At 45.4% G+C, this 16838-nt stretch overlaps 1 protein-coding gene across 1 annotated transcript in view; it reads right to left on the reverse strand.

Annotated features, from left to right (window-relative positions):
* Nucleotides 1–3322, reverse strand: part of LOC137632220 (xylosyltransferase oxt-like) — a 570606-nt gene extending 567284 nt beyond the window's left edge. The window contains exon 1 of the mRNA XM_068364103.1: nucleotides 3049–3322. Within this exon, the coding sequence (XP_068220204.1) occupies nucleotides 3049–3255 (207 nt within the window). The 5' untranslated portion in view covers nucleotides 3256–3322. The remainder of the gene's footprint in view (nucleotides 1–3048) is intronic.
* Nucleotides 3323–16838: the final 13516 nt, after the last annotated feature.

Raw genomic sequence — 16838 nt, forward strand, 5'->3', positions numbered from 1 at the left:
TATGTGGTATGGCGCAAGTGCAGAGGAGAGCGCTGGCAAGCTAGTGAGTACTGGAGAGCCAGACAGAGATGGCGCGCAGAAGAGTCATGGCACGCAGTACGGGGCTGGTGCGCAGGAGTCATGGCGCACAGGAGAGTCATGGCGCGCAGTACAGGGCTGGTGCGCATGTAAATGTAAGTGCAAAGGTGAGCGCTGGCGAGCCGGAGAGTGCTGAAGTGTAGGAGAGCGCTGGTGCATAGGAGAGCGCTGACACATAGGAGAGCGCTGGCGCATAGGAGAGCGCTGGTGAGCAGGAGAGCACTTGCGAGTTGGAGAGCGGCGCTGCGCAGGGGAGCACTGTTGTGTAGGAGAACCCTGACGAGTTAGAGAGCGCTGTTGCGCTGTTGAGCTGGCAAACATTGGTCCTTAGACCGGAGAGAATGCGTTGGAAAGCGCCGGCGATCAGGAGATTGCTGGGGCATTGGAAGGCGCTGATGAGCAGGCAAGTGCTGATGCACCAAAGGGCGCTGAAGCGCTGGAGAGCGCTGACCCGCTTGCAAGAAATAACGCCCTGGAAAAAGGGTTGAAGTGCTGGAGGGCACTGACGTGATGCTAGTGAGCGCTGGTGCACTAAAGGGCACTGGCGCGCTGGAGTGTTGGCGCGCAGCTATAAACTCTTAGGAAATGCAGCACGAGCAGGCAGATGATGAAACACGAACGGTGAGGGTAGATCAGCAGGTCGGCAAGAAGGTTGAAAGGAACAGGGATATGCCCTTTGGAAGGGCGAACATCCACCAACGGGGATCGCGAACGATCCAAAGGAGAGTCCAGTACCGAAGTCCAAGGACTAGCAGCAGTGTCGTCAGGAGAAGGTCAAGGGCCGAAAGACAACTAAAGCGGAGGCTCCTCTGCAGGAGACGGTTGCAAGGACAAGGCAGAAGAGGCACCTTTTCACCAATGGTGAAGGGTAACCTCTAAGAGGTCGAGCTCTGCGTGAAAGATGCCCTCTAGGGGCCAGGGGATCAGCAAGCTGACCTTTAGAAGCAGCCTCTATGAGTGAACTCCCCCGAGGAGGAGAATCACTCGCAGGAGAGACAGAAGAAAGACTAAGTTCCCCCCTCGAAGGATGAACAGGAATGGGGGGAACAGAGTCGGCAGCAACAGCTGGAGAGTCTGATGGTGCAGGGGCGTCGGCAGCGGCCACAGAAGATGCCTCAGATGCTACAACGCTGACACATAAGAGAGGATCTAACTCTGAACTCAAAGACGGCTGCGAACTAGCACCACGAATGATGGAGCGCAGCAAGGAGTCCTTGGAGGGCGGACCCGGAAGCCCCAAGGACAACCACACCTGTAAAAAGGAGACAGGGATAAGCCTCACCCAGGGGGAGAGGTGGGGCCGCTTCACTAGGAGAAGTAACACCATCTCTCGAGGACCACGGTTGGCCATAAATTAAAGGGTCTATACTACTACTAGACGACGGTCTTCCGGAAGAGACAGAACGAGCAGGAGCTTCGGAGGAAGGTAGGGAAGTGGAAGAAGAGGTCTTGGGTTTTTCCCCTTTCAAAAAAACCTTCGAAGGAGAAATATCCCGCTTTCACTTCTTCCGCCGTCGCCCAAACCTTTCCCATTGGGAGGCAGACCACTCCCGACACCGGTTACTACTATCACACCGTTGACCTCTGCAGGCGGGACAAAGGGTGTGGCGATCAGTGTCCAAGGCCGACATGAAGGTTCAAGTCCAAGGCAAGAATGCATGGTCACAGAAGTCAACACACACACACTAATAAAGGAGAAAGCACAAATATATGCAATTAATGGCAGTCCAAAAATAGGTGAAGGATGAAGAATGGCAACGACCGTACACCATACGAGCCAAAAGCAAAGAGAGCTAAGTCACCGGTGTGCGAGCGGGAGCGGTAGCAAGCTAACCCCCCTACCCCCCCTTACTAGCGGAATGGGTAGTTAACCCTCGCTAAAGTTTTAATGGCTCGTCCTTTCAGCTTCGCTAAAAGTAATAACCCCTAATAAAGAGCATAGGTTTGCATTCCAGTTATGGAACAAACCAATAAATCATTATATCATTTAAGAAAGGAAGTACAGTACAGTATTTGTAATAAGATGATCACTGCTACAAACAACTCCATAAAAAATGGGATGAAAAATCCCATTTTCTATGCATCCAGAAATCAGGGAAACAAAAGCTCCAGTGTTTTGACAGTCTTTCATTACTGTTATTCCATTTTGATTACTGTAACTTTTTTATTACGGCTTTTTTATGACGACGACTGATAAACAATTTTAAAAAGTCAATTTATATATCAACACAATTAGACAAGTGCACTATACCTTAAGGTAATTAGAACGTAATTGATGATGATACCTAGCGCAAAGCCATAGCTTTTCATTTAATGCCTAGGGTAGTCTGCACACCATAACTCGATAACCAAGGGTTTCCACCAGGAATTTTATCAAAAACGTTCAAAACACCAAAAATTACATTACCACAATTCTTATTTTCTACAAACCGTTTGTTGCACCACTCTATAATGCTACCTGTTACCCAGCAGTCTAAGGGGGGACACAGTGGGGCATTAGCCCCATCAGGTAAGTAAGGAAACAGATCGTAAGTTTGGTTAGGTCGTGTTGTTGTGTAGTGGTTTTACAGAATGACGGACATGGCTTACAACTGCCTAGAAACTGTGAAAGAAATTCCCATTTTTTAGGCAAGCAGAAGGTCCAGTCTGTCATTACAAGAGGGCTCCTTTTTTGCAAAACTGAAAACAAAACCGAATAACAACCCCTTCAGTGTTACAGAAAATTATGTCACTGACATGGCCTTTAAATAAAACCTTGACAATACATCAAGGATACCTAACCTTAGATAGGTAAAATGGGGTAAGCCCTGAATGATAGTAGTGGTAAGTTACATTAACAGGCTAGTCGGTAAGCATAACTGGTTTCAAAACATAAAATGGTACCTTACGTTTGTTCATTCATTTCTTACTACTGTACGTTATAAGGCTGTCCAAAAATGTCGTTAAAGTGTATGTCGTTAAAGGACTTACCTTTGGTAAATACTGGTCGAGACTTGATTTAGAGCCATGTGTACTCGAATCACTAACACCCCCCAATCGCAGCACATAATACCCAGAGAACCCTTGAAGGAGGATCATAACCATACCCAACAATAAATATATCCCATACTTCCGGCATACTACCCTAAAAATGTTGAAACTAACGATAACAATAGCACGGGCAGGAACGATTGCCATTCTTTCCCGTCCCACTACAGTCACTAGACTCAGTCACTACCCCTTGATATGTCAACAAACAGTTTTCAGTCTTGCCAACATCAACCTATTCTTGTAAATTTGTGTGGTATGTGTCATTCATTGGTTTACTACTACTAGTAGTATTACTTGACTTCTGATTTTCTTATGACTTAAAATCATTTGAATTGCAATAACTCATGGAAATTAATTTCGTGGTGTTAAGCTTGCATCTGGCCCTTAAGGATATTGGTATTCGGGAAATACATTACAAACATCATAATAATTGGTCATGATAGTTGATAAAATTCGTCTTTCCATTATTATTTCGCGATAAACTGTCACCAAAGTACCCGGTTGTAGGACAAGAAAAAAAGCCCCGTGAACGGAATTTCTTATGTTTGATTTCTAGTTTCTATTTTCAGCCAGGAGTGAATCATCTAACATTAAGCACATCCGTTTGATCTTTATTGGTTTTGGATGTCAAAACTGAAATTTTCAATCCAACATTTCACTATTACTGTAATCAAAACTCGCAGTGGCATTAGCTCCAGCTACAAAGGTGCCAGAAAAAAATGCGTGAGGATCCTGTATTTTGCTTATCCTTTTTCTGTTTTATTTTTTACCAGAACTTTCATAAATCTTTTTAGTTATGGCAAATAAATACGATACAGAAAATTGTGAAGCTTAAATTATCAACAAATGGCATGCGTTCGTTTAGGCCTACTATGTGTTATGGTTATTACATTAGGTAACTAAAGAAACGACTGATGCACGCACCCTTTTTAACGCTAACCCTTTGTGTAGGCTACAATTATTATTTTTATTACCACCGCTAGAGAGTTATTGGATCCTTTGACTTGCCAGACAGTACTACATTGGATCCCTTTCTCTGGTTACAACTCATTTTATCTTTGCCAACACATACACAGCATAGTCTGGCCTATTCTTTACACATTCTCCATTTCCTCATACACTTGGCAACAATTAAATTACCAAATAACTCTCTCAAAAAGTGGACTACTTCACCGTAATTGTTCATTGGCTACTTTCCTCTTGGTAAGGGTAGAAAAGACTCTTTAGCTATGGCAAGCAGCTCTTCTAGGAGGAGGACACTCCAAAATCAAAACATTGTTCTCTAGTCTTGGGTAGTGTCATAGCCTCTGTACCATGGTCTTCTGTTGCCTTGGGTTAGACGAGCGATCTCTTGCTTGAGGGTACACTGAGACACACTATTCTATCTTGTTTCTCTTTCTCTCATAAGTTTGATGTTGTTATCCTCTTGACGTTTTCAAGTTTTTATAGTTTATATATAAAAGGTTTATTTTAATGTTATTATTTTTCTTGATATTCTATTATGGATTTTCCTTATTTCCTTTCCTCACTGGGCTATTTTCCCTATTGGGGCCCTTGAGCTTATAGCATCCTGCTTTTCCAACTAGGGTTGTAGCTTAGCAAGTAATAATAATAATAATAATAATAAGCCTCAACCTTAGTTGGAAAAGCGGGATGCTATAACCCCAAGGGCTCCAAAGGGAAAAATAGCTCAATGAGGAAATGAAATAGATAACGGATTTTGAACAAAGTGAAAAATCTATTTTTGGGTGAATGTGCCATGTCGTCCTGATGGAAGGCTCCTTTAGGTAGCCTTCTAGGGGATATTTGCTACAGTGATACTCCCAGAGAATTAAACTGAAGGTCTCCAGCATTCTAACTCCTGGCGCGAGTACCCAATAAAGTATATCGCATAATATCAGGAGACGTATTCTAGAAACGACACATATCAATCTTCACCCCGAATAGATTTAACTCTTTGATGTAAGGGGGAAGAGTGGCAAAAGAAGGGGGTGCCGTTCTAGGTACCTGGTGGACCTCCTTCCCTACTACTACCATGACGCCATTCCTTTTCTTGTCGTTAAGCAGAAATGACTGCAGATAAAGTAATTTTGGGAGTGGTCAGCAAAAGGGTGGGTCCATCAGGACGACATGGCACTCTCACCCAAAAATAGGTTTTTCACTTTGCTCAAAATCCGTTTTTTTGGGCTCGGGTATGTCGTCCTGATGGAAGCATACTAGAGAATTGTCTTGAAATTACTATTAGCTGTGGGTTTGTGTATGTGCCTTCCACCTTAAATAGATTTCTTTATCTGTTCTACTAGACCTGTATGTAAAATTCCAGAGATCTGTCATTTCCACTAAGCCTGGAGCTGGTTTAGTGCTTCCTGCCCCCAGCAGGGAAAATGTCGATATCAACGATAAGGATTCAAGGTTTGTATTTCCGTAGGAACAAAAAGGGAAAACTTTGGAGCTTACCAATTTACTTACCATGAGAATGTAAGATTCGTTCTTTCAGAAATCGTTATCTTGATTTCAAGTTATAAGCCCCATACATGGTTTAAATAAAACTTTAGTATATTTTATTAGTCTATAACTGAGGCAACAGCAATAAGACGCAAATACGTTTTTTGTATTTTTATTTTGCAACTAATTTATCAAATGTAGTTACAACAAAGTATGAATCTGATCCAGCATTACAACACACTAAGGTCCATATTTTCTCGTGTAGAAAAAATATATAAATACATTATCGGAATAACACCACTCAATGAAGATGTGAAACCAAATCTGTCTGACATGTTCAGATGTTCTAAAATGCCTAACCACTCTGACGCAAACGTTCACCAGCACTGGTGTATTAGTCAGATATGCACCTACGTAGAACATTATGTTAATCTTAGCTGTGATCTGCACTAGAGCGTAGGTATACCCATGCACCCGGTGCATTGTAAAGTCACAAAACAGTCCACTGTTCATTGCAGCACTAGACAACGGGTTTTATGACACTACCCGCCACCACCACAAAGTGTTTTATTTCATGTACTTGCTTCGCGTAATGTTTGTAGAAGTCCCTGGATGATCTCGACCCAGTGTATGAGCGGAGTCTCTCAAAGTCCATATGTTGAAAGAAGTTCAACGAAGAAGCAACTTTCCTCGGATCGTGACCTGTGGGTGTACTGTCAGGATCCGCTCTGTGAATAAAGTAGGTGAGCTTCGCTTTCGGTTGTCTTAAAAATAGGTTTGATCTTGAGGTTTCGCCTCTGAAGAGCTGTCCTCCCTTGAAGTCTGAAGATAGACCTTAAGACACTCTATTGGGCACAGAGAGGCATCTTCCTTCAATGGGCAGATTCTCCAAGGACCCCACCTCTTAATGGGTAGCTTGTTCTTGGCAAGAAAGGCAGGATCAGGAAAAAGGTTCAATTCTCCTGAGTCTAGGAACTGAATATGGCCTTTGTTTCTGGATAAGGCCACTATTTCACTAACTCTAACCCCTGAGGCTATTGCAAACAGAAAAATTACTTTCTGTGTTAAATCCTTTAGAGTACAATCCTCATTGTTTAGGTTCGAAGCAAAGTGCAAGACTTTGTTCAAAGACCATGTGATGGGTTTTGGTGGGGTTGCTGGCTTGAGTCTTGTGCATGCTTTTGGGATCTTATTAAAGATTTCACTGGAGAGGTCCACCTCAAAAGCATACAGAAGTGGTCTAGCCAGGGCCAATTTACATGTGGTAGTTGTAGTAGAGGCCAGGCCTTGTTCGTGTAGGTATATGAAGAATGCAAGACAGAAATCTTTCGATATCTCTGTCGGTTTCCTTGTTTTCACAAAGGAAACCCATTTCTTCCATGACGATTCATATTGTCTCCTAGTCGAACTTGACTTGTACTCTTCGATGAAGTCAACTTTATCCTTCGAGATTGCAAACTTTTTGTTCGCAGCTAGGGCGAGAAAATCATGAGATGTAGGTTGTTGGTTCTCGAGGATGAAGCGTAGACAGTCGACTTCTGGACCAGTTGAGATAGTACTGGATCCGGCAGAGGAAACAGCTTCAGTTTCAGCTCTAGGACTAGAGGGAACAAATTGCTTTAGAACCACTTTGGGGGCCACTACTGCTGCTGTCCCTCTGAAGGATCTTAGCTTGTCGAGGACTCTTAGCAGGAGATTATTTAGTGGAAACAGTTAAATGCGATTCCACTTGTTCCATCACCTCTGCTTGAGGGTCCATGTAAGGGGCTACGTAACGAGGTAGTTTCTTGTTGTCGATCGTTGCGAAGAGGTCAATCTGCAGTTCCGGGACTTTTTCCGAGATGGAGGAGAATGAATGTGTGTCTAGGGACCATTCTGTCTCTATGGGCTTTTGCCTGGATAGAGCGTCTGCCGTCACATTGCGGAACCCTTGTAGGTAAACTGCTGATAGGTGCCATCCCTTCCTCCTTGCTAGGTAGAAGATGGCTAACATCACATGGTTGATTTGGGGTGATCTCGAGCCTTGTCAATTCAGACACTTTACTATCACCTCGTTGTCCAGGACCAATCTGATGTGGATTGATCTGCGAGGGGATAGTTTCTTCAACGTCAGGAAAGCTGCCATAGCTTCCAAAATGTTGATATGAAAGGTTTTGAACTGGTGCGACCAATTCCCTTGCACTTTTTTGTCGTGAGAATGGCCTCCCCATCCTTCCAAGGAGGCATCTGTGTGTATCACCACTGATGGTTGTGGTGGTTGCATGGGAATTGTCCGTGCTAGGCTCTTGGCTGTTGACCACGGCCTTAACTGCGTGCGCAACAAGCTCGGGGTCAACCTTAGTTGATCTCTTCGAGCATTTGATGCATATTTCCTCCAGACTTCTGAGGCATCTTTCAGACGTGCTTTTAGCACCGGGTCTGTCACTGCTACAAACTGGAGAGAGCCCAATACTCTTTCCTGTTAGCGTCTTGAAATCATCTTGTGACGGATTAGTCTCCTGACAGATCCCGCTATTTCTCTCCTCTTCTTGGATGGAATGAAGAGGTGGTGTGACTTTAAGTCCCATTGGATTCCTAGCCACTGGAGCTGTTGAACTGGAGAGAGACGAGACTTCTTGCGATTGATCTTGAAGCCCAGGTATTCCAGGAACTGGATCACCTTGTTGGCTGCTTGCAGACAAGTAGTCTTGGATGCTGCCCATACCAGCCAATCGTCTAGATATGCTACCACTTGAACTCCTTCGGAGCGTAGCTGTTGGACGATTGTGTCTGCTAGCTTCGTGAATTTCCTTGGGGCTGTGTTCAGTCCAAAGGGTATTGCTCTGAAGACAAACTTCTTCTGCTGTAGTTTGAATCCTAGGTAGGAGGAGAAAGGGCAACTCATTGGAAGATGCCAGTAAGCAACTGCTAGGTCTATTGAGACCGTGTGCGCCCCTTTTGGCAGAAGGGTCCTTATGTGTTGCAAAGTAAGCATCCGGAACTTGTTGAGTGGAGACAAGTCTAGAATGACTCTAAGTTTGTCTGAGTTTTTCTTAGGAACACAAAATAGCCTTCCCTGGAACTTGATGGACTTTGCTTTTCTTATTACCTTCTTGTTCAAGAGTTAGGGTTGAAAACTGGCGACTGGGCTACCAGTTGTTGAGGGACCATCTGGAAGGTGGTCTGAGGCATCGTGGCCATAGACACGGTAGGAAGTTGTGCAAGTCTGCGTGGTCTCCTTGCCTTTTTATTCTTGGGCTGGGGACTTCTGTCCGAGGAAGATTTCCTCTTCGAGTTCATGCCCCACTTTTGGAGAAGGTTCCTGTTCTCCGTGGCTGCTCTGGCAATGATCTCTTGGACCAGTTCCTGTGGGAACAGGTCTTTACCCCAGATGTTCGAGGTTATCAGCTTCCTTGGTTCGTGTCTGATGGTTGCTGAGGCCAAAACGAACTCTCTACAGGCTCTCCTCTCTCTGAGGAAAGCATATAAGTCTTTCACAAGGGTACCCATGTGAGACTTAGCCAGGAAGATGAGGATTTCTGGGGCGTTAGGTTGACCTGCACTCATTTCCAGACGGTTCTGACGAGAAAGGGAGGCCGCAAGTCTCCCCTTCGACTCCTGTTCCTTCCTCAGAAGATGGTCTGGCAATTTTGGAAGGTTCTCATTGAACTGTTGGCCTGCTATATCTGGATCCAACTTAAAGAGGGAGAAGGTTAGGTGGACATCCTTCCACTTCTCCTCGCAGGTAGGCAGTGCTAGAGAGAATGGTTTACATTCCTGTAGGGTTGGACAGGGTTTGTCCTCATCAACTGCCTTGACGGCAAAGTCTAGTGCTTTCACTGAAAAGGGGAAAGAGATGGAGGAAGGGGCAAGAAAGGTGCTATGTTTCTTGCTCAGTGCCGAGACTTTGGAGTTAGTGTACCCAGCTCCCTTCAAGGCTTTCAGGAGGATGGCTTGCGCCTTGTCATGTTCGAAGACAATGACCTCTTTGGGTACCGTTTCCTCTCAGGCTGCATGTCCATCCCGCAGTCTCACATAACAGTCTGGGTAGGACGAAAAGTTAGGCCAGAGCTCAAGGTCTTCAATCAACCTGGCCCCCAACTTCTCAGAGACGAACAGTTTCCTATTCATCATGGGCATATGCTCCGCACACCTCCAGGGATTAGTTTCGGAGCAGTGAGGGAGATCCGACACTCTAAGGGGCTTCTTAGCAGTTTACTTGGTGGATCTGGGGCAGTCCATCCTCTCTTGCAACAGTATCTGCTGCTGCCTGAGTGATTCCCGCATCGTCTCTTGTTCCTTTTGGAGCAATTCCATCATCCGTTGAATCGATGTTAGGATCTCTTAATTTTTGTTGACCTGTGCAACTGGTCGTGGAGTTGGGGCCGAGGATGTTGACGGCATAGGTTGGTATGCCATCACGGCAAACTGAAGGTCTTCAGTTGCCGTTGATACGGATCCTTCTTCCTTCGCTCGTGGAGGTTCCACGTTTTCTTCAGGGCCATCTTGCAGTAGGTCCTTTTCAGTGTCCATGGACACTTCTGACATTCTCTCTTGGTGGATGTCCATGCCTTCCAGTGCCTTGTTGATGTCTGAGTCGAGCTTCAGTTGTATGAAGGGGGGCTGGACCTGTCCTGGGGCACCACCGCTTTCGGCAGAGCCTTGGGGATCAATAGGCACCTTAGGGAGTCATTGGGTAAGTATGGTCCTGAAGAGTTCTTCTGGAACCCTCTTACCCATTTGCGAAGGGTCTCCCTCGCTGTATCCCTAGTCTCTATGGTGACTAGGGGGGCTTCTCCGAAGCCGTTGGCCAGCAGGGTTGAGCAGGTGGAGCAACCCTTCGGGTCCCAATACTTCAGGACTACCGACACGATTCAGCAGGGGGCATGATTCCTGCACTTCGTGTGGCCACAAAAGGCTTTACCTTTGTGATTGCAGAACAACGCTGCACAATTCTCCAACGGCTCCTCCTGTAAAGGAAAAAGGGCCCAATGAGTATTGATATTTTTTATATCAGTGAAATAAAAGCATAGAATTTTTATTAACAATAGTAATCGCTATTTTTTATGGTAGCTTAGGATAATAAGCTTGAAAGGAAGTAGAAAAGACACATATCTGTGTTTCCCTTCCCAGGCTATTGCTGAGACCTCTGTCAGTATTAATATTCAGTTTCTCTGATAGGGAGAATGCAAGGTAGAAAAACTCTAAGAACTAAAGTTATAGTTAGTAAATGTCTTATACTAACATTATAAACCTTTAGTATATATTAATACCGATTGGGCATTTTAGGTCCCTGATGATCGAGGAAAACCATCTGGGTGTTGAGGGAGTACTCAGCCTCAACATAATATCTTGGTCCCAATAATTGTCAGCGATAGGAAACACAGAGTATGTTAGAAAACATGTGTACTACTTCATACTTGTATACAGTAGTTTTGCCGGCAGCATTACTGGTGTTAGGTTAGTACCTGTCGGTACTAACTGATAGAAAGAGAAAAAGCATTAAGGAAGGAGAGTTTCCTATATTATGAATAAACATAACAGTTGGAAGAGTAGGATGACTATTAGACCGACTACTATCTTCTTGCCAGAATGAAAGTTTCAATGGTAGGGGAAAGAATCTGTCAGATTCTGGCTTCCACCCATCCACAAAAGGCCTGTCACCGGCTATGACGTCGGCGGTAATGAATGTGGATGGCAGCTCAAGGGAGAGTTGAGGACTTCCCAGAGTATGTTAGGTTTCCCACTGGCGGCCGTCAGGAACCGTCTCAATCTTCCCCCCAATATTATTCACTTCCTGTGAAGGAAGGGAGTAAGGGGGAAGGTGGCAGAGATGGCTGAACTAACTGCTACCGGCAGGGTACCAGCCAGTAACGCAGTCACCCTAGCAAGCTGGGATGACTGTCAGAATACCGGAGAAAGAATTTTGTGACGGTTTTGACGCTACTAAAGGACAGAAGGGGAAGGGTAAGGGTCTTATAGTTCATTGAGATGAGAGGTGGCGGCAGGTATGCCACCTTCCTCAAACAATGAACTGAGGAAGCATGGCTTCCTGTGCTGACGACATCATCGGCGGCAAGACAAGGGCAGAGTGAGTTAGTCACTATCTAAATCAAAGCCGGAGGCAGCAAGAACTTTGTTCTACTCGACGCCGATGAAGAGAGACAGTGGTTGACGCCTATAGCGGCGGCGACACTCAGGGAGGGAGGAAGGGTTTAGCCTCTTCTCTCTGAGATAGAATGAATAACGTAACTTATCTATAGATTCTAGAGAATGTAAATTCTCATATGAATCAAGAAGGAACGATAGGGTGAGGCTAAACATGGGGAATTACTTTACTAACGTATATATGAGCGAGAGTAGCTTAGCTCTGGTAGGAGTTCCAGCCAAGGTAGTTGGTACCACCGGGGTTCCCCCTGCATACGAAAAGTAAAGCCACATAATAGGAAGAGGAATAATATTCATGTATGCAAAATCACCACTTGTATAATTTGCCTAACTAGCTAACATTATAGCTTAATACCGGGAAATGTCGCCCTATTGACTAAATAAAATGCTACTGTAACGGGCAACTGTAGTCACAAAATTGCTGCCTCCGGTCTCGGCAACGCTCACCCAAACACACTTAAATTATTGAAATTTAACTGTGAAAAGGGATACTAAAATTATACACAGGAAAGAATAAATACTCAACTTTCCAGAAGATAAAGATGCTGAAGACTGCATGATGAATATTCCAAAAACTTGTAACAAAACATCGGGTTAACGAGGAGCACAACACGCTTAGAGAGCTACAAGAAAAGGAATGGCGTCGCGGTAGTAGTAGGGAAGGAGGTTCACCGGGTACCTAGAACGGCACCCCCTTCTTTTTCTACTCTTCCTCTTCCCCCTTAAATTAAAGAGTTAAATCTATTCGGGGTGAAGATTGCTATGTGTCGTATCTAGAATACGTCCCCTGATATTATGCGATATCCTTTATTGGATACTAGCGCCAGGAGTTAGAATGCAGGAGACCTTTGGTTTAATTCTCTGGGAGTATCACAGTAGCAAATATCCCTTAGAAGGCTATCTAAAGGAACCTTTCATCAGGACGACATGGCCCGAGCCCCAAAAAACTATATGAGCAGTGATGAACAATTAAATTCAAATACTTTAAGAACACTAAACAGATTGAAATGGGTCTTTCAGATATAAACTATAAACAGACTTATGTCTGTGTGTTCAACATAAAAACGTTTGCTGCAAGTTTGAGAGTTCTTTATCGATTCAACTACCCGAATAGGAAGATCATTCCACAACTTGGTCACAGCTGGAAGACTTCTACAATACAGTTTAGTATTGGAAGCCTCTTGATGGAAAAGGCCTGACTATTATAATTAACTGCATACATAATAGGCTATTACGAATAGGATGGAGAAGCTTTGAATATGGCCCTTATTCTGAGTTACTTCAGCAGTAGGAAGATGAAATACAGTCTGTTCAATATTCCAAGTCCAAAGAGCATTACTTCATCAGTAATGTTGCCTCCTTTAACAACGAATTAGATTAAGAAATAATAGATGGAAAGCTCCCGGATATTGATTAACTTAGTAAACATGTTACTGAAATTTGCAATTGTTGAAGAAATAAAAAATGATTGCATAAGGACAGGGTTCCAGTTCTAGTTTATAATCTCCAGACTCCAGGAGATTATCAATGCAAGCATTAGCTGCATATAGAAAAGAGATGAATTCTCAAGTATAATAGAGAAGAAGACTTTTCGCTTTTCATATAGGGAAAAATATAGGGAAACATTTACTTTAACTCAATTTCGATACAAATGAGAGGATTTTATACACAAAAGGGTAAAACAGGCTTTACTTACTTTACTTTACTTTAAGGGCTGTTTTTCTGGTCCTATGCAGCAGGGGAACCCTACTCTCTAAAAGACCTCCACAGTCATTTTATCCTGTTCTTTCGAAAGAATTCAACATTTTACACAGCATATTGCTCGTTTATTGTTAAATCGACACTATCGAAGCCAAGATCTACAGAGTAGGCTACCAGGTCAACCAACCCGCAGGTAAATTGGGGGTGAGTAAGGAATTATAGGGGTAAACGTTAAAGGGGAAAGGTAAGTTTTGTGACGTCAATGAGCACCACTGGTCGATGAAACAACGCCTTTCAGTCAGAACCTATTTTGCAAAAGTTCATTATTCTTTCTTATCTAGTTAAGAATAACACGACTATTTCAGAAAATATAATATTGTAAGGACATCGTCTTACCTGCCGTGTATAATCCCCCTTGACTCTTTTCTGTATATTGTAAATTTATTATTTATTACACATAGTGGATTCTTGTATAACAATGTAGCGATCTTTGAGAGCTTTATATCCATGTATAATATTGTATATTTCATTGGGCTACCACCTTGATATTTTATATTGATATTTGAATCAAAACACAAATGATTGTGGCGGTTGGAAATGTTTCCCTCCCGGGCTACTTATCCGTCCACACTCTGTAATATAGTAACCGTTGCATGTTCAGTAAATTGTCAGTTTCTCTCTGCTCGTCTTGTTGTCCTCACAACTGGTGACCCTGGAGATGTTGGCAACATATAGCAGTTTTGACTTGCCATTAACGGACTAATTACAGCTGTGATTCCTTCGTATATCTCCTTTTGTCATTAATGTTTAACGACGTCTTTTGGCTTTATCCCACTTAATTTCGCGAGGCAGCAACGATAAGTATATCTGACATAACCAGCTCACGCCCTTGGCCCGATGCATCAACTGACCACGACAAAACCACCCAGCCTAATGTGCCAAGCAACCACTCAGCTGCGCCCAAAGTCAAGCTGCCACTGTTCTCACAACACAGCACCGCCTCCTGGTTTCTGAGGGTGGACGTACTCTTCAGGATGGCCAAGCTAAACGACTCCTGTGCCAAAGCTGACATTGTCCTGACCATCCCTGAGGAGGTATTTGACAAGATCTCTCCATGGCTCGACGCCCACTCCGGTCAGGTATCCTACAACGACCTGCGAACCAAACTAATCTATATATACTTGCTTTCCGTATCGGCAAGGGCACAAAAGGTCCTTGATCTCAGCAGTAGACCTATGGGCGACACCTCTTCCATAGAAGCATGGGATGAACTGGTTGGACTTCTCATGCTGCCAGAAACCGACGCCAATGGACGACGATAACGAGAGATAAGCCTATCTTGAGAAATATTCCTCCGACGCCTCCCTCAGGACGTGAGAGCCCAGCTCACTGACACCGACGCCCTGCCGGTGACGACCTCCTGCCAAGGGCACAGAAATTATACGAAGCCTTCAAGGCCTCCCGCCTCGGCGCATCATCCTCCTTCAGCTGCTCATCCCTCGACTCCTCGGCGGCGACCTCTGATGATGACGACAAAAACCTCGCCCTGATGAAGAAGAAACCTCCGCAACCAATGCAGCAGAACCATAGATCGAAACAGACTTGGAGTTTCTACCACCTGCATTTTGGGAGCAACGCAATTAAGTGCAGGCCCCCCTGCAAGTTCCCAAAGAAATTCTGACGCCAGACACCGCCGACATCAACCGTAGCTGCAGTAGCAGATCACGGCAAGATCGGATTCTACATTCTCGAGGCGCCGTATCCAACCGTAGGCTTATGATAGATACCGGCTGTATGCAACCAACATTTCCTCCCTCACATGCCGACCTAAACCGGGCGCCTAGCAGTGATGCCCCCTCACTCATTGCCGGCAACGGATCTACCATACGGTGTTATGGGACTATGATGCTTAAAATCTCAATCATGGCCCTTCACCATCGCTGACGTCAGACACACCCTCCTCGGCGCTGAATTCATAGCTCAGCATGGCCTCCTCGTCGACGTCACAGGGAAATGCCTCATCGGCACCGGGACATATCGAACCCACCCACTACGAGCTGGTCCGGGTATCACACCAATCTCCGCCGTCGTAGCACAGCCCTACGCCGCCCTTCTTCAGGAGTTCTCGACGTTTTCAAGCTGGAACTTCGACAGTCGCCCGGATCGCCCTCCAAGCACGAGGTCTACCACCACATAAAAACAACAGGACCTCCCATGCACGCCAAGTTCCCCGCCTCCTGCCGCAGAAGCTGAAAGATGCCAAACAGGCCTTCGAAGACATGGAATGGATGGGCATATGCAAGAAGGCGTCCAGCCCTTGGACATCTCTGCTCCACATGGTCAAGAAACCAGACGGAACATGCGGTGACTACCGGCGCCTTAACCTCACCAAAACGCCAGACCACTACCCACTGCCGAACATGCAAGACCTCACCAGCGCCCTTCATGGGGCAAACATTTTTACTAAGATGGACCTGCTCAAATCATTCTTTCACGTTTCTGTGTTCCCAGAGGGCATGCCTAAGACTGCCATCATAACGCCGTTCGGCTCCTACACCATCTCATATTCAGCCTTCAGCCTACGCAATGCAGGGGCCACCTTTCAACGACTGATGGATAGCATCCTTAGGGACCTGCTGTTCTGCGTCTGCTACGTGGATGACATCTTAATCTACTCCAGTACGAAAGAGGAACACTGGAAACACGTTAGCGCCGTGCTGAAATGCCTTCAAGAGAACGGTTTGATCGTGCGCTTCGACAAGTGTTCATTCGGCGCCAAGAGGTTGGACTTCCTCGGACATCAAATATCCGCAGGGGGCGTGAAGCCTACATCGACCAAGGTGGATGCCATGAAAACCTTTTCAACCCAAACGACCATCCGGCACTTTCAGGAGTTTTTGGGGATGGTAAACTACTACCGTCACTTCATCCCCAACATCGCCCACATCCTGACTCCCCTAAACGACGTCCTGAAGGAAAAAGCTAAGAAGCTCGTTTGGGGTCACCTGCAGCCCTCGCCAAAGCCACCACCCTGGGGTACCATGACGACAGTGCCCCCTTGAAGTTGACTACCGACGCCAGCAACGTCGCCTGCGGTGCTGTCCTCGAACAGATCGTCAACGGTTGCCCGCAGCCCTTGGCCTTCTTCAGCAAGAAACTCAAACCTGCAAAAACCAGGTACAGCACGTTCGACAGGGAGCTCCTCACCGTCAACCTCGCCGTCCGCCACTTCAGATACATGTTTGAAGGAACGCCCTTCACCATTGCAACGGACAACCAGCCCCTGATCCATGCTTTCACGAAGTCTTTAGACACATGGTCCTCTCGCCAACAACGACACTTGGCAGCCATCACAGAATTCGGCTGCACTATCAGCTACGTACTGGGTAAGAAGAACCCCGTCGCCGATGCCCTCTCCAGGATCGAGATCAACGCGG

This window comes from Palaemon carinicauda, chromosome 41 (genome assembly GCF_036898095.1).
Source record: "Palaemon carinicauda isolate YSFRI2023 chromosome 41, ASM3689809v2, whole genome shotgun sequence".
Taxonomy (NCBI): domain Eukaryota; kingdom Metazoa; phylum Arthropoda; class Malacostraca; order Decapoda; family Palaemonidae; genus Palaemon; species Palaemon carinicauda.